Source organism: Podarcis cretensis, assembly GCF_951804945.1.
Source record: "Podarcis cretensis genome assembly, chromosome: 7".
In the NCBI taxonomy this organism is placed as follows: Eukaryota; Metazoa; Chordata; class Lepidosauria; order Squamata; family Lacertidae; genus Podarcis; species Podarcis cretensis.
The window spans coordinates 59,389,088-59,405,505 of NC_137176.1; the positions used below are offsets into that span (position 1 = coordinate 59,389,088).

Consider the following 16,418-nt stretch of genomic DNA (forward strand, 5'->3'; position numbering starts at 1 on the left):
ACTTATTACCTGCACAGACCTTTCATAGTCCCATTTAATATTCTATGTCTGTATCTATTTCAATTTATGTGCCACGGATGAGAACTTTCTTAAATAAATTAATATGCCAAATACATCAAAATATTTGGTGGCACTATATTCTCTTTTGAAATATTTCCTTTCTTCCATTGGGAAAAGCTGATGTTCAAAATCAACATATATATTCTATGCTAAATAAATGAAAACCATTTTGTAGTGGAAATCTTTAAATTAGCTGTGGAGAAATGATTGAAATGCTTTGCTTATCAGCAGAACCAATCAGTTTTTTAGATAGCATCTTGGGCCAAAAGTTATGATGTTCATTGAACTCTCATTGAAACATAAACAGCATATATCAGTTTTCCAACATACCTTCTTATTCACCGTAGATAAGTCAATGAACCCAGTCATTTGCAAAAACACAGGTTAATTTAATTGTGAGAGAGCTCATTCCACATTTGGTTTAAGTTATGGCATTTGCATTGTCATCTATTGACCCAGACAATTTAAACAGGTAGTCTCCAAATTGTGAAGTGAAGTGATATGTATTTTTTTTTTAAAGAAAAAGCGTAATGCAGGCAAAATCATTTTTTTAAAAAAATCATTGATGGCATCATTTTCTCCACTCAATTATGTTAATATTATAGCAACAATAGCAATACCTGTTCTTACCTTTTTATTAAATTAAGCAAAGATGTCCATTAAACCAGTGATTGCCATAGCCGCAGCCTTGGATTCAAACACAAATCAATCATTGTGCTCTGACCTCCAGCTTGCTGCCTTTAGCAGCCTGCAACCTTTTTTCTCCAGGTTACATCACAGCCAACTCTACACCAAACTCTGGCTTTAGTTCTTCTAACTATCTCAGAGCTGGAGGAGGGGTCTCACCCATTTTCAGTCTGGCCTTCCTTTGTTCTTGTAAAGGCCTATCTCCCAGGTGATTTCCTGAACACAGGAAGCTAAATCCAGGCATTAGGGGTCTAGCATCCAGTTTAACTCCCCAAGCCTTCATTAAATTCTAACACCTGCTGGACCTAGGAATTTAGAGAAGTCTGGCACTCACCAAATCATGACAAAAAAGAGATTCTTTAGGGATGTGCTGATGTATGTAAAATTTCGAGATTGTAATTTTTATGAATGCTCTCTTGCTTAGTGATATTGCAACCCAGCATGTGGGTTGTGGCAGCATGTACTGCAGTAGAGTCCTATTCCAGACCAGATTGCTTAGATTGCCATCAGAATATTACTATTGCTGCTATTATTATTATTTCAGTTATATCCACTTTTTTCCCTGGCAGAATATGACATCTGCTTGTAGGGGTTTCTCTGTATCAGAAATGATTGTGAGGAATGAGTCCAGGAAAGTGGCTTGCCATAAACTACTTAGTAAGTCCCTTGCTGATATGAATTCAAGTTCCCTAGTATTAGAGAAAGAAATAAACCATATCCTCAAGTTCGAATAAACATGATGATCAATAAGATACAGGGATTTCAGTTCTTGTTATATTGCATTACTTTTGTGCCTGTGCAGACATCGCAAAGGACCTTGCGCTGTGGGAAGAAGGAAGACTATTGCGGATTACCAGTAGCCAACAAACTAATTTAGTTGCACTAGATCACCAAGGAAATTTTAAAGTTCCACCAAGCCAGGATTCAGGACCTCAAGTGCCAAGTCTGACTGGGAAAGATATTCAGCTCCAGCTTCAAAGAAACAAATCACCACCATTATCTAGCAACAATAGACTGCAGGTCTCAAGTGTCACAAACAGTAGGCCTCAGTCTCCCAGTACACAGACCAACAGGTCTTCTGTGCTCCCAGCTCCAGCAAACAGACCTGCAGCCCCAAATGCTTTGTTGCAAAAACCTCTTTCCCCTAGCAACCAAGGAAACAAGGAGGGAGTTGTTAGTATGCAGAGAAGCCGGTCTTTAATATCAAAGAACCAACTTGGGAGGACCATCACTACTCCCTCAGGGCTCCTGGAAACAAGCGGAGACACTCTAGGAAACGTCACTCAAAGAAGCAGTTTGTCCGAAGTAAGTTATATATTTGAAAGCAAAAATTGTCAGTAAATCAGAATCCTGTATATATCCAGGTAAGTCATACTCAGAGCTGACCTATTGAAATCAGTTGACTATTCATATATTGCCCATATATTATCATATAATGTTTGAGACTAGATCCAACACCTACTTGTTCATAGTGGTGTTCAAAGTCTGTGTGTACACACATGTGCATAAGCGTGCATGTATTTATTTCTCTATCTCTTGCCAGAGGTTTATATTGGAGGAAGGCAATTTTTGCAGATTTCTTTCTTTAGCCCTATTAGTCCCTGAAAATCTGCTCCAGTGGGTTGGGGTATTTTTTTGAAGTAACTGTGGGAGGTGGCACTAGGAGCTGGGGTGTGTGTGGAAAGGGGAGATAGCAAAATCTGCTTCCATAGGCTTCAGGTTAGCCTCTGTGATAACAAGATGCTGAATTCAATGGACCACTGTCCTAGTTGAGCATGCTCTTTTCATGTTATGACAAGAGTTAATGGCAAATGTTGCATGTTCAGAGTGGTGTTAACACTCCTAAAATAAAAAGTTGAGATTTATATTTTATATTTGGAAAGCAAATTGCGAGGAGGATTCACATACCTCCTTTTTGCTCACAAGTAGAATTCCACAGAGAATTTTGTTTTGTGAGATCCAGCGTGTCTGTGGATCTCAGATACCATCTGTGTAGTAAGGAAACAAACCTGTCCCTTCCCATCCATTGTATGAGACTGGGATATTGCGCTATTGCACCAATAACCCACAAAAGATTGAATATGGCTGGGACACACTTTATTTAATTGATTCAGGTAGGTGTGAAGCTTCAGTAAAGGAGTTTTATCCTCAGCAGTCCATGAATCTGTCACAATTTGCTTAGTAATTCAATGTCAGATCCGTTGGTGTTTTTTAAATGGCCAAATTATTAAAATGTGCAGTGTTCAAAGAATGAATGCTAGAACATTTTATGTCCCATTTCTAGTAAGTGATATTCTTTAAAGCTCTTCCTATCATTATGGGCGAGACCATGTTATAAGCAGGCATTTTTTTCTAAACAGGCAAAGAGCGATTTTTAAAGAATTTGGCAATGGTTAACATGTCATCTGTGAAGTTTTTTTTTGTAAAAAGTGCAAAATTTTAGTTTCAGAGTTCTGTCTGAAAGAATTATAAGTTGCTTGATGATCTTAGTTCTTGTACACATGCCTGCATTTCTGTTGGCAGGGAATATGCTGTAGCAAATGTGCAGGTGTGTTGTATTACCAGCTCATTTCAAAATCAAACCAAGCAATGTAACATAGATAAATGTTTTTATTATTGCTACAGAATGAATAAATCAAGTTTTTAAATCCTTTCCTACATGCACTTATATGCACATTTAGTCTTTTAGATCTCCAGACCTTTCTACAGGTGGACTCCCAATTGAGACAAATAGGTTTGAGGATCAGATTCTCAGTGTTTCCCTCAGCCTTTTATGAAGTGTGACAACTGAATGCTGAATCTCTTTGGGACAGTATTTCTTGGAGTCTGCAATAGCTCTTATCTTGATGTTTGGGAGGGACAGGGAGACTGTCAGACTGTATGGCCCTTCCCAACAACATGCTTTATAAACAGCTTTTCTACAGTGGGTTAAAGGTAAAGGGACCCCTGACCATTAGGTCCAGTCGTGGCCGACTCTGGGGTTGCGGCGCTCATCTCGCTTTATTGGCCGAGGGAGCCGGCATACAGCTTCCGGGTCATGTGGCCAGCATGACTAAGCCGCTTCTGGCAAACCAGAGCAGCGCACGGAAGTGCCGTTTACCTTCCTGCCGGAGAGGTACCTATTTATCTACTTGCACTTTGACGTGCTTTCGAACTGCTAGGTTGGCAGGAGCAGGGACTGAGCAACGGGAGCTCACCCTGTCACGGGGATTCGAACCGCCGACCTTCCGATCGGCAAGTCCTAGGCTCTGTGGTTTAACCCACAGTGCCACCCGCATCAGTGGGTTATGTCTTAATTAAATAAGTTGAACTTAGTTCCCATTGAAGTCTTTGGAACCCAACTTACGTCATGACTAATAGATCCCATTCATCTCAATGGGAAACAACTTGAACTGCAGTGGGAAACAACTTTAATACATTCCAGTGACCTTATTTGCCTAGTGTAGGTTGGTTGCAAGTTACCTCAAGACTTGGCCCATTTTTTTTTTGCATAGTTTGGTGCCGCATAGTTGCTTTTTATTTCAAAAATAGCCAACATTGGGAGGTACAGGATGTATCAAGACTGTGGCATGGGGAACAGAGGCTTCCTTTGCAGAACTGATTGGAATTAGTCTTCCATCACATGTCTGCTATTATTGGTACCTGCTAGCAGGGATACAGTGGGGTTGATTTAAGTCAGGACAGTGGTGAGGGTAGGGGCTAATGCCCTCCTCTTCTATGCCAAACAGCCCCAATCTGGTTCAGGACTTCCTGTGCTGGTTATTTGTGCAAGAAAAAGTAAATGCACAACTACAAAAGAAACTGCTGTGTGACAAATGTCATGTGGAGCTGGGCCCTTTGCCTTTTCAAATGCAGATCACACTGACCCTCTGTCTTGTGGCTTCTCCAAAGAAGAACCTTGTGAGTCTCAAAACATCACTACCTTTTTTATTGACCAAAGATTTATTCAGCACAATAAACTTTCTTAGGTACTGGGTTTCACTTGTTGGCTAATTCCCAGCACAGCAACAGCAGCCCAAACAACATACTTCCAAACAAAAGTGTCCAGGAAGCCATCCTCCTATGAATCCTGTGTTAAAATCACATCAATGCTTCTCTGTGTGAAATCATGTCCTCCCTGATCTGCAAGCAATTTAGAAAACGGGGGGGTTATTTTGCTGCAAGAAGTCTGGATTTTATTACAGCTTACATCTGTTCATTGTATATCAAGATTCATTTATTTGCTACTTTTCTACACAGAGACAATCCTTCTATGTGTCAGTTTTGCTAGAATTGTCACACGATTAAAGAAATCATAGATTAATCAACTGCGTTTGGGATTGGTTAAATTTGCATGTGCATAAAATCATCGATTTCTGGCTATTTGTTAACTTCGCTGACTTCAATAGAGCCTCTTCCCAAGAAAATCCACAGAACTGCAACTTTCTAGCTTCCTTGGAAGAAGTGGTATGATGTCTAGGCCTTGGTTTGGGGACTGAAGCCATCAGCTTTTTTCCTTGTGAAGTTGACTCTTCCAAGGAGCCTAGAACCCACACTCAGCTCTGAGTCTCAATTCTAGCACATAACTCCTGGGATTGACAAGTACAACACAGAAAGGGCAGAAAGAGTCCCCTTCCAAACTGATACCCAATTAATCAGGAGGACTTTTTGAATTTTCTTGAAGGTCTTTAATCTTTTTATCTGTTTGGGTATAATTGAAAAAAACACACATTGCAGCCCTAATTCTTATACCTGTTCCATCCGTTATTTTTGTTACAGGATGAATTCTTACAACTTCAACTTTCCCACCAGCCTTGGATTTTACCAAGCGATAACGAAAGCGAAGGAGTGGAAGCAGATCTAGATAAACGTAAGAGGTTGCTCCTTGTTTGATATAAATTGTTGGCAGCTTGGAGTAAGCACCATATTTTCACAAAATATGTGCTCTGCAAATTACTTTTTATTTCTGACAGGTTTAGTTTTTATTTGCCTACAGGAGTGAAGAACGGTGGATTTTATTGATGGGAGCTCAGCTATGTTACTGTAGGGCTGAAAGTTCATGTAGGTTATCCTCCCTGCTTACCATACCACAAACCTTAACATGTTAAGTCATCTCTTATCAATATGTGCTACATGCAGAGACCAAGGATAAAAAAGTTGTGCCAAGCCAAAATCTCTGTCGAATGAGTGTTGTAACACAGCCAGATACCAAGCATCCTGGAGTGCTGTCCTAAAAAAGGGGAGGGCTTTAAAAACTTTGCTTGCTTGAATAATTCTTGTTGTGCCATAAACATATTTCACAGCCCCAGCTCAAGGGTGTGAGATAGACATCTTACTGGGTTAAGGAGCCTAAATAATGGACGTTAAGACAAGTAGTGTCTGCTAGTTTCCCTCCATGTGCTGTGGCTACAACAAATTATATATGGTGGCAAGTAAACATAAATAATCTTGCTGGAAATGTGAATTGCTCTGACGGTTGCTTTTTTAAAAAATCACAGTAGTTTGTAATCTGCCAGGGTGAAAATGTGTGTCATTTCCTAAAGTATTTTAGATTTTATGGCTACACTGTAGCAGGCTGTTTAACCAGATGCTTGTGAGTAGCCCTTGTGAGTAGAACTGAAACCATTTAAACAAGACATATTGAAGTAAGAAAAATCAGACTTGTGGAGAAATTGAGAGGGAAGAAAACCATTGAGCTGTTACTTGTTTACATCAATATGACAACCACAATATATATATTTTTTAACGTAACTTGTAAATTTAGAACATCAAGCTCTAAATAATATTTATCTTATTTCTGATGGTGAGTTATTTTGCCCTTCATGTACATGTTGCCCAAGAGGCCAGGTCAGACCCAAAATCTGATGCTCACAAAGTGCTATTTGAGTCCATACACAAGGAAGTTACCTGCAAATGAGTTGCCATTGTCACTTTTCTGAGATGTGCAATGGATTACTACATTAGATAGAGTCCTATTTGGCTCACAGAACTATCCATAGAACATTTACATGTGTGATCTGTTAGGACCTGCATGTTCACATCATTTCAGAATGTCATGGTATGCATTTCAGACATTAAGCTAGGTCAAACTACTTCCTGATGGAGAAAGTTTTCCTCTGAAATCAAAGGAACCTTTCAATCCAGCCTGCACTTAGAGTAATCTCTACATTAGAGTACATGCCACAGATGTACATTTTCTTTCCAGGGTTGATTTCACACCATTTGGATCATCACTAGGTAGTTAGCTGCTGAGAGTGGATGGAGCAACCCAGTCAGATAGATAGGGTACAAAATGTGGGAGCCAGTGTGGTCTAGTGGTTAAGAGCGGTAGTCTCGTAATCTGGGGAAACGGGTTTGCGTCTCCGCTCCTCCACATGCAGCTGCTGGGTGACCTTGGGCCAGTCACACTTCTCTGGAGTCTCAGCCCCACTCACCTCACAGAGTGTTTGTTGTGGGGGAGGAAGGGAAAGGAGAATGAATGTTAGCCACTTTGAGACTCCTTAGGGTAGTGATAAAGCAATATATCAAATCCAAAATCATCTTCTTTTTCTTTGTTTGTTTATCGGCCTGTCTATCTATCTATCTATCTATCTATCTATCTATCTATCATCTATCTATTTATCAACCATCAGTTTACCCAGCAGGACTTCCCTTTTTTCTCCTCTCTGTAGCCTAGCACAATCCCCAAAATTCAGAGCAGATTTGTGGAGTGTGCAGGGCTGCAGTGGGAGTGGAAACCAATTCCATAAATCAATTTATTTCATAAATAATTGTAGCTTGATTGTAGAAACCTCTAAGTGGTTTACAAAAAGATAAGATAATAAAATCACAAAAACTACAACCTTACTTTAGAACATACAAAAGTTAAATTACTAGAATAGATTAAAATTACTCCCTGACCACATTACTGGCAGACAGACACTGTCAACCACCACCTGAGAAGAATGAATTCCTAGAGTTTTGTGAAGCTAACACCCAACCCCAGATATCACCATATGTTATTCCTCTAGTCACTGGACGTGTCTGGAAGAAAAACCATGTGAAACTGGTCTAGATTTTATTTTAGATTTAGTTTAAAAGGAAAATCTCCTGAACCTTTTAATTTTGTCAACTAGGAATTACAACTTTGCGCCAGCTCCTTTTGATGCTCGGTATTTATCTAAAATTCTTATTTGTTTCATTGTTCATTCTTGGAATAAATCTACACATATTAAATTAACAGATGTTAAAGACAAATAGAGACAATAATAAGGCAACAAATTAATTTGGGCTTTTGAGAGAACTAGCATTCATGTTACTAATGCAACTACCAACACCATGTTACTAAATTAGTTCAGTCCGCTGAATTGTAATTTAAAAATCTGCTTTTTGCTTTCATGAGTAAAAACTGTTTACTTTAGCTTAAACCTGTAACATGCAAGGCAGAGAGGGGTCAAAACTCTGTAATTAAAATAATGGCTACCTTCTTGCAGATATTCTAAGGGCGCAACAGACTAGCATCTTGATTTAAACCCATATATCAACTTTCATAGTTACCTATCTTTTGCTGCATGAAGTAGGTTGTTCTTTGTACTATTTTAACCATTGGAGGAGAACAAAAATGTTTGATCTAAGCAATATTGTACTGTATGTGACATCTGAGACTGGTAAATTGGTTAAAGGAATAAGTCTTTAAAAAATAATTATATGGGGTAATGGCAACCATCTGGTTTTGGAATGTAGTTGCTGTAGCCAATCTCACAAGTGAAGGGCAACTCCTGGAAAACGCAGGCTGCCAACAGGCTGCCAGCACCCAGGTGTTGAAATGTCTGTAAAGCAGAGAGCCAGTAAAAGGCCTGGCATCGTTTACAGTGCCAATTCCCAGCGTGCAGTGCAGGTAAAAGGCCCAACCATGTAAAGACCAGCCTAATTTAATCTGGGTGTGTGTGAGGAAAGTTAATGCATTAGAAATCTTCATGGACACTCTGTGCTTGATTTAGTGCCAAGAGGAATGAAACTTCATAATTTATGACTATGAGCAGAAGAGCTGTAGAATTAATCTTCACAACAACAACAGGTGTCCTTTGACACAGCTTTTAATAAATTACATGCAGCTAATATTTACTACATTCTTCAACTTCTTCAAGATAATAACTGCCCAGGTGTAAAGCTAATTTTGGACAGTGAAAGAAAATTACACCAGCTGCACAGGTATTTGGAAAGAGAGTATCACAGTAGTCTAATGCTTTTTATAGATAGTTTTTAATCATCTGACCAGCTGAGATGAAAGAACTTCATTTATCACAACATTATTTAATGAGCACTGTACTGGGAAATTTACTGTGTGCAATCTGATGCATATCTCGCTAGAAGTATACCCCATTGAGTTTGATGGAACTTACAACAAAAAAGAGGTGCTGGTACTGTGTATCCTTGAGTACCCCCTAAAAAAAAAGCACTGCTCCCAGGTCAGTGTGTATGGTCCAATGATAGGAAGCTTTGAATGGAACAAGTGGAACTGAAAATCCTACTTTTTTACCAGTTTAAATAATTAAATAGCAGTTTTGTTCAGTGTTTCACAGAGAAGTCTAAAACACCATCTGCATCATTGAGAAAACAAAATAGAAAGGTTTATCAAATGAGGCTGATATGTAAACCAGAAAGCTTTTGCTCAAAAGAATTCAGAGTTTTCAGATTCAGATTCATTTATTTGTTATGATTAGCAGTGGTGTATTTTTGCATACCTAATTCTGGGATTCCTGCCAGAATGAGGACCACAGATCATATAGCATGAACCAGGCTGGCAAAACCTGAATTTCAAAATTTTATTTTTATTTTAGTATGAAATTCAGGGCTGTAGACCCTTTTGTGAACTACAAATTTAAGTCAGGAAATTTAAGTTAAACTGAATTAGTGTGGATATACCAAATTTAGGGTTGGGTTTTTTTTTACTCTATTCATTGAGGACACCATCTCTTGTTCTTGTAAGTAGACAGATCCATATGGACTTCAGGTGTGTTTTGATTAAGGACCTTTGTGCATATTGAGATGTGGGTTGGCCCATTGGAATGGGCATGTGATAAAATGATGAATAGCTACACTACATCTCCACCTGAAAAACTGACCTCTTCTCATTTCTGACACGTGCACACAAATGTCCCTTGATTCAACTCATTAAGGGCCAATGGCTGACCTACTCATTTTGAAGCCATCAGAGTATTGTTTCGCCACAAACTTATTGCAGTGAAAACAAGAACATGAATCTTGCATATACAAAGTATCATGTTAATTGGTCCTTAAGATTTTAATGCTTGAAATACAGCCATAAACCGCAAATTGTTTCCATCATGTAATTGTCATGATTTGTTGTGATAAACTTTTTTGCGTTACTTATGAAAACAAGTGAGGTGGAATTAGAGATGCCTTAAATACTCTGCAATTGCTGTTGCTTCTTTGGTGTCATTCCCTTCCCTTTGCTTCCTCCTTCCTGCGTTTGTCAATTGGCTGATACTACACAATGAGGGAAAATATGTGAATGAGATTGCATAGCAATGCGACATAACAAATCAGATTGCCTATGCAGTTTTATCATTGAGGGAAGAGTGGAAGACAAAGTAAATAAATAGACATTGTTGCAAAAGTTCACAAAATTGCCTAAAAAGTATTCTGAATTGCAATTATTTTATTTGTATTTATTTGGAGAGGGAGTGGAATTGTAAGTTTTAGCTCCGCTGTGAAATAAATGGCATTTGTGAAAGGGAGAAATCACAGCTGCAGACTTTTCAAGTACAGGGTGGTTTTCTTAGCAGGACTGTACAAACTGTCAGCATAACCTGAACATAGGTAAAGGTAAAGGTAAAGGTACCCCTGCCCGTACGGGCCAGTCTTGACAGACTCTGGGGTTGTGCGCCCATCTCACTTAAGAGGCCAGGGGCCAGCGCTGTCCGGAGACACTTCCGGGTCACGTGGCCAGCATGACATAGAAGTTGTTAAAGGTATGTTTTCAGGTTTGGGGCCATTTAACATTGGTATTGTAACTGCCAAGCTCTCCAAATAAGCAGTGTAATCATTCAGTTTTGGTAACCTATGCAATAAAAAGTTAGGTGATAAGTGCTTTTCCATTTAAACAAATATAGCTAAAAGCAAATTTACTGAACTATTTTATCTAAATGTGCAGTGAAATTGTGAATGCAAACAAGACTTTCCATTTTAGAACTATGATAGAGGGATTTCTAATTTATCCTGATCCCAACACTGAATATCCTTCATAGGAAATGCCAAGATAAACCATACTGGATATAAATGTTTAACTTGTCATTTAGACTTAAAAGGACTCTCTTACATTCAAATAAACATTCACAATGGTATTCCGAGCATTCAGGAGAGATTACACTTTCCTGTATACTGTGAAATTTTAAATCATTTGTGAACCTCATTTATAAACTTAGCAGAAAAGGAATATGCAGAGATAAGTCTAAAACATAGTAATTATTGCATCACTCATTTTTGAAGTCTTAGTCTTAATAAAAGTGATTGTGTCTAAAATATAAAGCCAAACAAGATGCCAATTTTCAGTAAACCTGCACTGTTCATACGTTCTTTTAAAATTGTTTTGTTAACTTTGGCACTGAAATAGCATTGGCAGTCAACAAGTGAAAATTGAACGACAAATCATGCCCATCTTCCTTCTATCCATCATTGGGTTTGTAGTCACTCTTTACATAACATACTAAAACCACCCTCACTGGTGGGTTCTGGGGGAGGGGGGGGATAATGAAGATGATTTGTTTTGATAATTTGTAATGTTGAAATTGTTAATAATTTTTTTAATAAAAAAACCCCACCCTCACTGGTAAATATGCCGACTGAGCCTTCGAGCCCAGGGTGGAAAACATCTTGCCCTCTTCTCCCAGGTCTTTGGCTAATTAAACAAACTATGGCCTGTTTGGGACGCAGGTGGCACTGTGGGTTACACCACAGAGCCTAGGGTTTCGCGATCAGAAAGTTGGCGATTCGAATCCCCCCAACAGGGTGAGCTCCCATTGTTCGGTCCCTGCTCCTGCCAACCTCGCAGTGCGAAAGCACGTCAAAGTGCAAGTAGATAAATAGGTACCGCTCCAGCGGGAAGGTATTTCCGTGCGCTGCTCTGGTTTGCCAGAAGCGGCTTAGTCATGCTGGCCACATGACCCGGAAGCTGTACGCCGGCTCCCTTGGCCAGTAAAGCGAGATGAGCGCCGCAACCCCAGAGTCGTCCACGACTGGACCTAATGGTTAGGGGTCCCTTTACCTTTACCTTTTATGGCCTGTTTAAGTGTATGAGAGAAGAGTTACTGTTTTTGTATTGTATTTGTTTTTATATTGTAAACTGCCCTATGATCCTCAGATGAAGGTACAGTACAGTGGTCCCTCTGGTTACGTACTTAATTCATTCTGGAGGTCCATTCTTAACCTGAAACTGTTCTTAACCTGAGGTACCACTTTAGCTAATGGGGCCTCCTGCTGCCGCCGCACCGCCGGCCCGCAATTTCTGTTCTCATCCTGAATCAAAGTTCTTAACCCTAAGTACTATTTCTGGGTTAGCGGAGTCTGTAACCTGAAGCGTCTGTAACCCGAGGTACCACTGTACCAAAAAGTCACTTAACTCTGTACCCCTTTCTATACCATCTGGGCCTGAGGAAGTGTTTCCCCATCATCCAAAGACTCCCCTGTAACTATTTCTGGATTAGCCGAGTCTGTAACCTGAAGCATCTGTAACCCAAGGTACCACTGTATAGAAATAATAATAATAATAATAATAATAATAATAATAATAATAATAATAATAATAATGGGCTCCAACTCCCATCATCGTCATGACTGGCTGTGCTGGCTAGGGCTGATGGGAGTTGAAATCCATCATCATCTGAAGAGCCACAATTTCCCTATTCCTGTTCTAATCCTTAAAACATAAACTTCTGCTTACTTTAGATTTACACAAGCACATAAGGATTGCTTGTTCCTGCCACATGCAAATTTGACCTGACTTCCATACTGTCTAGCTTCCATACTGTCTAAGATCCTTCCTTTATCATGAGAGTTATTGATCAGGGTTGGAACATCTTCCTGTGCAATACATTTCTTAAAGTGGCAATAATCCCTTATCACTGTGTGTAACTTCATTTAAGCTACATTTATGTATTTCATGTTCTCACTACTCATTACCAGTAAGAATACCCTTACAAAAGATGCTCACACTAATTTTCTCATGTTTCTTTTCAAGTATGTTGTTTCTAACTATTCTTTCTTTTATTGTTTTCCAGGTTTGTGAACAAAATCGGTTTCTCATAATTATATAACCTGCAAGTGAAAAGTTCTTTTCACTGATTGTGTATAATAAAAGCTTATTTTTATAAATTCAACAGAACGTAAGTGGAATTATTTTAATGTGTGTATGCTAAAATGCACTAACCTCACATCTATCTTATTGTACAATGGCCTTAGGTAAAGATGGTTAACAGTCACTTTTTAATACATAGTCCATAATATAATGTATTTTATTTATACCCCTCTTAATTTGATATATAAAACTTTGCCTGATGAAAAGAAAGTTTTCCTTAAAAGATTTTATGCATATAACTTGACTAAGGTTTTCTACTCCTTATATTTTTCTAAACTTTCCTCATTTTTAAATCAATAAACTTTTAAAGTATTTAGCCACATCTGCCGATATGTATATATAACATTCAAATGTCACGGATGGTTGGCTTTTCACTCATAACCACGGTAGAAATTTGCTGAGACAATAGAAAGGAATGAATGGGGTGTGGGGCACGTGTGTGTTTTTTTACATGTGTTTGTGTGCATGTGTACTCACACAAGCCTAACTATTAAGAATCAGCAGTTTCACATTGCTTTTGCTGAGTTCTAATTAAATCTTTTACAAAATAAAGAGACTACTAAGTGAAATAATGTGGAATGCAGCATGCACAAATGAAATATACCAGTTTATTAAATGATATTCTTTACTCATATCCTAAATGGCTTAAGCATTTGACTATATGTGTTTATGTGTGAAACAAGTTGACTATTCTGGATCTGGGTATGACATTTCTGCAAAGATTTCAAATGAAAGAGCTGTCAGAATGACTGCATTTGGTGCATTAATTTAAGCTATTTATTCTGTTAAGCATGGGTTTGGTTTAGTGCCTTCTGTTTCTCAGCCATAACCACATAATAAAGTTGCCTGCTGTTACAATAGATATACATTGTCAGATTATTGAAGAAATAAAATGAAATTCCTATCACAAATATACTGAGAATATGAGCTTTTTGTTTCATTTCTGTTTTCATTCTGAGAGCTAGTAATCATGGAGAGAGCATTCAAATAAAACATATTTATTTTATCTAGATTCCAAGGTGGTTTACAACAGCATAAATTAGGGGTAGCCAACATGGTGCCCCCCCCCCCGATGCCATTGGACTACAACTCCCATGATTCCTGGTTGTTGGTCATGCCAGCTGAGGCTTATGCGAATTGAAACCCACAACATCTGAAGGCACATTAACTACCCCTTGGCCTAGGACAAGCAAACAATGCAACATAATGCAACCAAGATACATTGATAGCAGGCAACTAAATTTAAAATGCCTGAGTGAATTAAAAAATGGTGTTGAGGATGAAAAAAGTATAGCAATATGGGCACTGGGTGAGTTTCCTTGGGGATAGCATTGTATAATGGGCTTTATGGCTTTAAAAAAAATACAATAGTGTATATTGGTGGAGACAGTAACGCCTTTCCAGGTCATTAAGATGCTTCCTGCTGCACTCTTGACCTTTCCACATTTTTACTGATGCCAATGGATGTACCGTATTGCCCCAAATATAAGCCTCAATTTTTCCAAATTTTGACTGTGAAAAGTTAAAGTATGGCTTATATTCACGACCTTACGGCTCACTTCCCTCCCAAGAAGCAGCCCTGGAGCGCGGGGCAACGGCGCACCGCCTGCCCACAGCTCCCAAGCCTCCCCTGAGCTGCCTAAGGAAGGATGGGAGGCTGTCGGCAAAGCGGTGTAGCTCCCCTCCTCCCAGGACACAGCCTGGGTATTGTCTCTCTCTCCCCCCCCCCACTTTTAAAGGTGTGTCTTATTTGTGGTTGAAGCTTATATTCAGGCCAATACGGTATGTTAAGGAGGATAAAATTTCAACATTACTGTTAGGCAAGAAATGCAGTGGTATCAGTTTTTATCCTTAGTATTAATGGATTGCAAGGTGGGTTGTTTTGTTATTGTTACAGTTTATTTCCTGCCCTTCACCCTAAGGTCCAAAGGTGGGTAATGTGAACAAGCGCAGTATCAACCAGTCTTTCTGGATGGAAACATCTACTGAAACAGCCAGCCTTGCCGTCATTTAGTGACTCCCTGATTCTTCAGTCTGTGACAGACATGCAAACCCTCCTTCTGGTAAAAATAGAAACAGTTTTCTGAATTGTGCATTTCTGCTTTCAGAGCAGTGGAATCGCATGTTGTTAAAACCCAACAACCTCAAAAGGTTGAAAACAATACATCCTCTGTGCTGTTCATTCACATCTCCTTATGATCTTTCTTACAGCTTTTCCACTGAGAGCTGGATCCCTGTCTCATAGTATGTAATGCTTCTTTCAAGGACAGCTTGAATTTGGCCACCTTTCTATTTGCTTGTTTGTTTTTGATTCTCAGGTAAATGGATTTCTGCAACCACAGGGGCTAGAAACACGAAAACAATGATCCTAAGAGGAGGTCAAAGACTACACAAAATACTTCTGAAACCACATACGGCCTCTATGTCACTCAGCCTTACCCTTAAGGAAAAGGAAGACATTGTGTATGTCAAGTCACCCTTGTGGGTTATAATGGAAAAGGATGTCATTCCTAATCACCCTGAATGACAGCAGGTGATAATTTCCTCTAGTTTCTAGGATGCTTGTTTTAAAATGTGTACCTATCACATATTAGAAGGAATGACGGATAAGGTAAATGTCTTATCATGCCTCTTCCCTTCAGTCATCACAACTGCATCTAGAGTACATGAGGAATTCATGAGTTAATTTCAAAAGGTTGCCAAAGAATGTTCCTCGGGGCCTGGTATACACACACGCCAGATCTCTCCCAAAGTGCCTGCAGTCATCATTCTCTTCCTGTTGATGTGTGTAATCCAACACCTAAGTGCTCACAATTTCAGTTTTAACAGGTATAGGCCCTTTGCTCAAATTCCAGAGCCGTTCCTTGTTGCTATTCCCTTTAGTGACGCCGCTTTATAGTATCCAGGACATGGTTATCTGCGATAGGAGTGCAGCTGGACAAACAGCTCATCTAATTTAAATCCCCTTCCCTCACCCTTGTCTTGTTGTTGAAAACAGCTGAGGGAATTGCCTGGAGCATCTGAACATATAAGTACTTTGGGAAATATATTAGCATCAGTCTCAGCCATAATTTCCTATTCACGGTTTAGGGTTATTCGGAGGGTGATGTAATTTTCCTTCCCAAAGCAGATTATAGCAAGAACTAAGGTCCATATATCATGTGTTTTTTTCATTAAGTGGTAAAGCAGCGAGGCATTGTCTCTTGTCCTGGTTTTTTTAAATACACGTGGAGCTATATTTAATAATAGAACAATATATTCTATTAGACCCATTAAAATTCACAAACATTACTATGGTAGGCATATTAATTGGATACCACCCTATATCTTTCTGGCC

General features: G+C 39.1%; 1 protein-coding gene across 4 annotated transcripts in view; it reads left to right on the top strand.

The window, feature by feature from the left end:
- LOC307219696 (uncharacterized protein C8orf34 homolog) overlaps positions 1-13,992 on the top strand; it is an 85,777-nt gene extending 71,785 nt beyond the window's left edge. For 2 of the 4 annotated variants that reach the window (XR_013840514.1, XR_013840515.1), the window contains exons 12-15: positions 1,550-2,052; positions 5,506-5,596; positions 8,706-10,548; positions 10,689-11,447. Coding sequence is in view for 2 of the 4 variants with exons in the window: in XM_079983106.1 (XP_079839232.1) it covers positions 1,550-2,052; positions 5,506-5,596; positions 8,706-8,737 (626 nt within the window). In the remaining 2 variants the exon portion in view is untranslated. Of the gene's footprint in view, positions 1-1,549; positions 2,053-5,505; positions 5,597-8,705; positions 10,579-10,688; positions 11,448-13,004 lie in introns of those variants that run through there. The other 2 variants (XM_079983106.1, XM_079983107.1) reach the window with 2 other exon arrangements.
- The last annotated feature ends 2,426 nt before the right edge of the window (positions 13,993-16,418 follow it).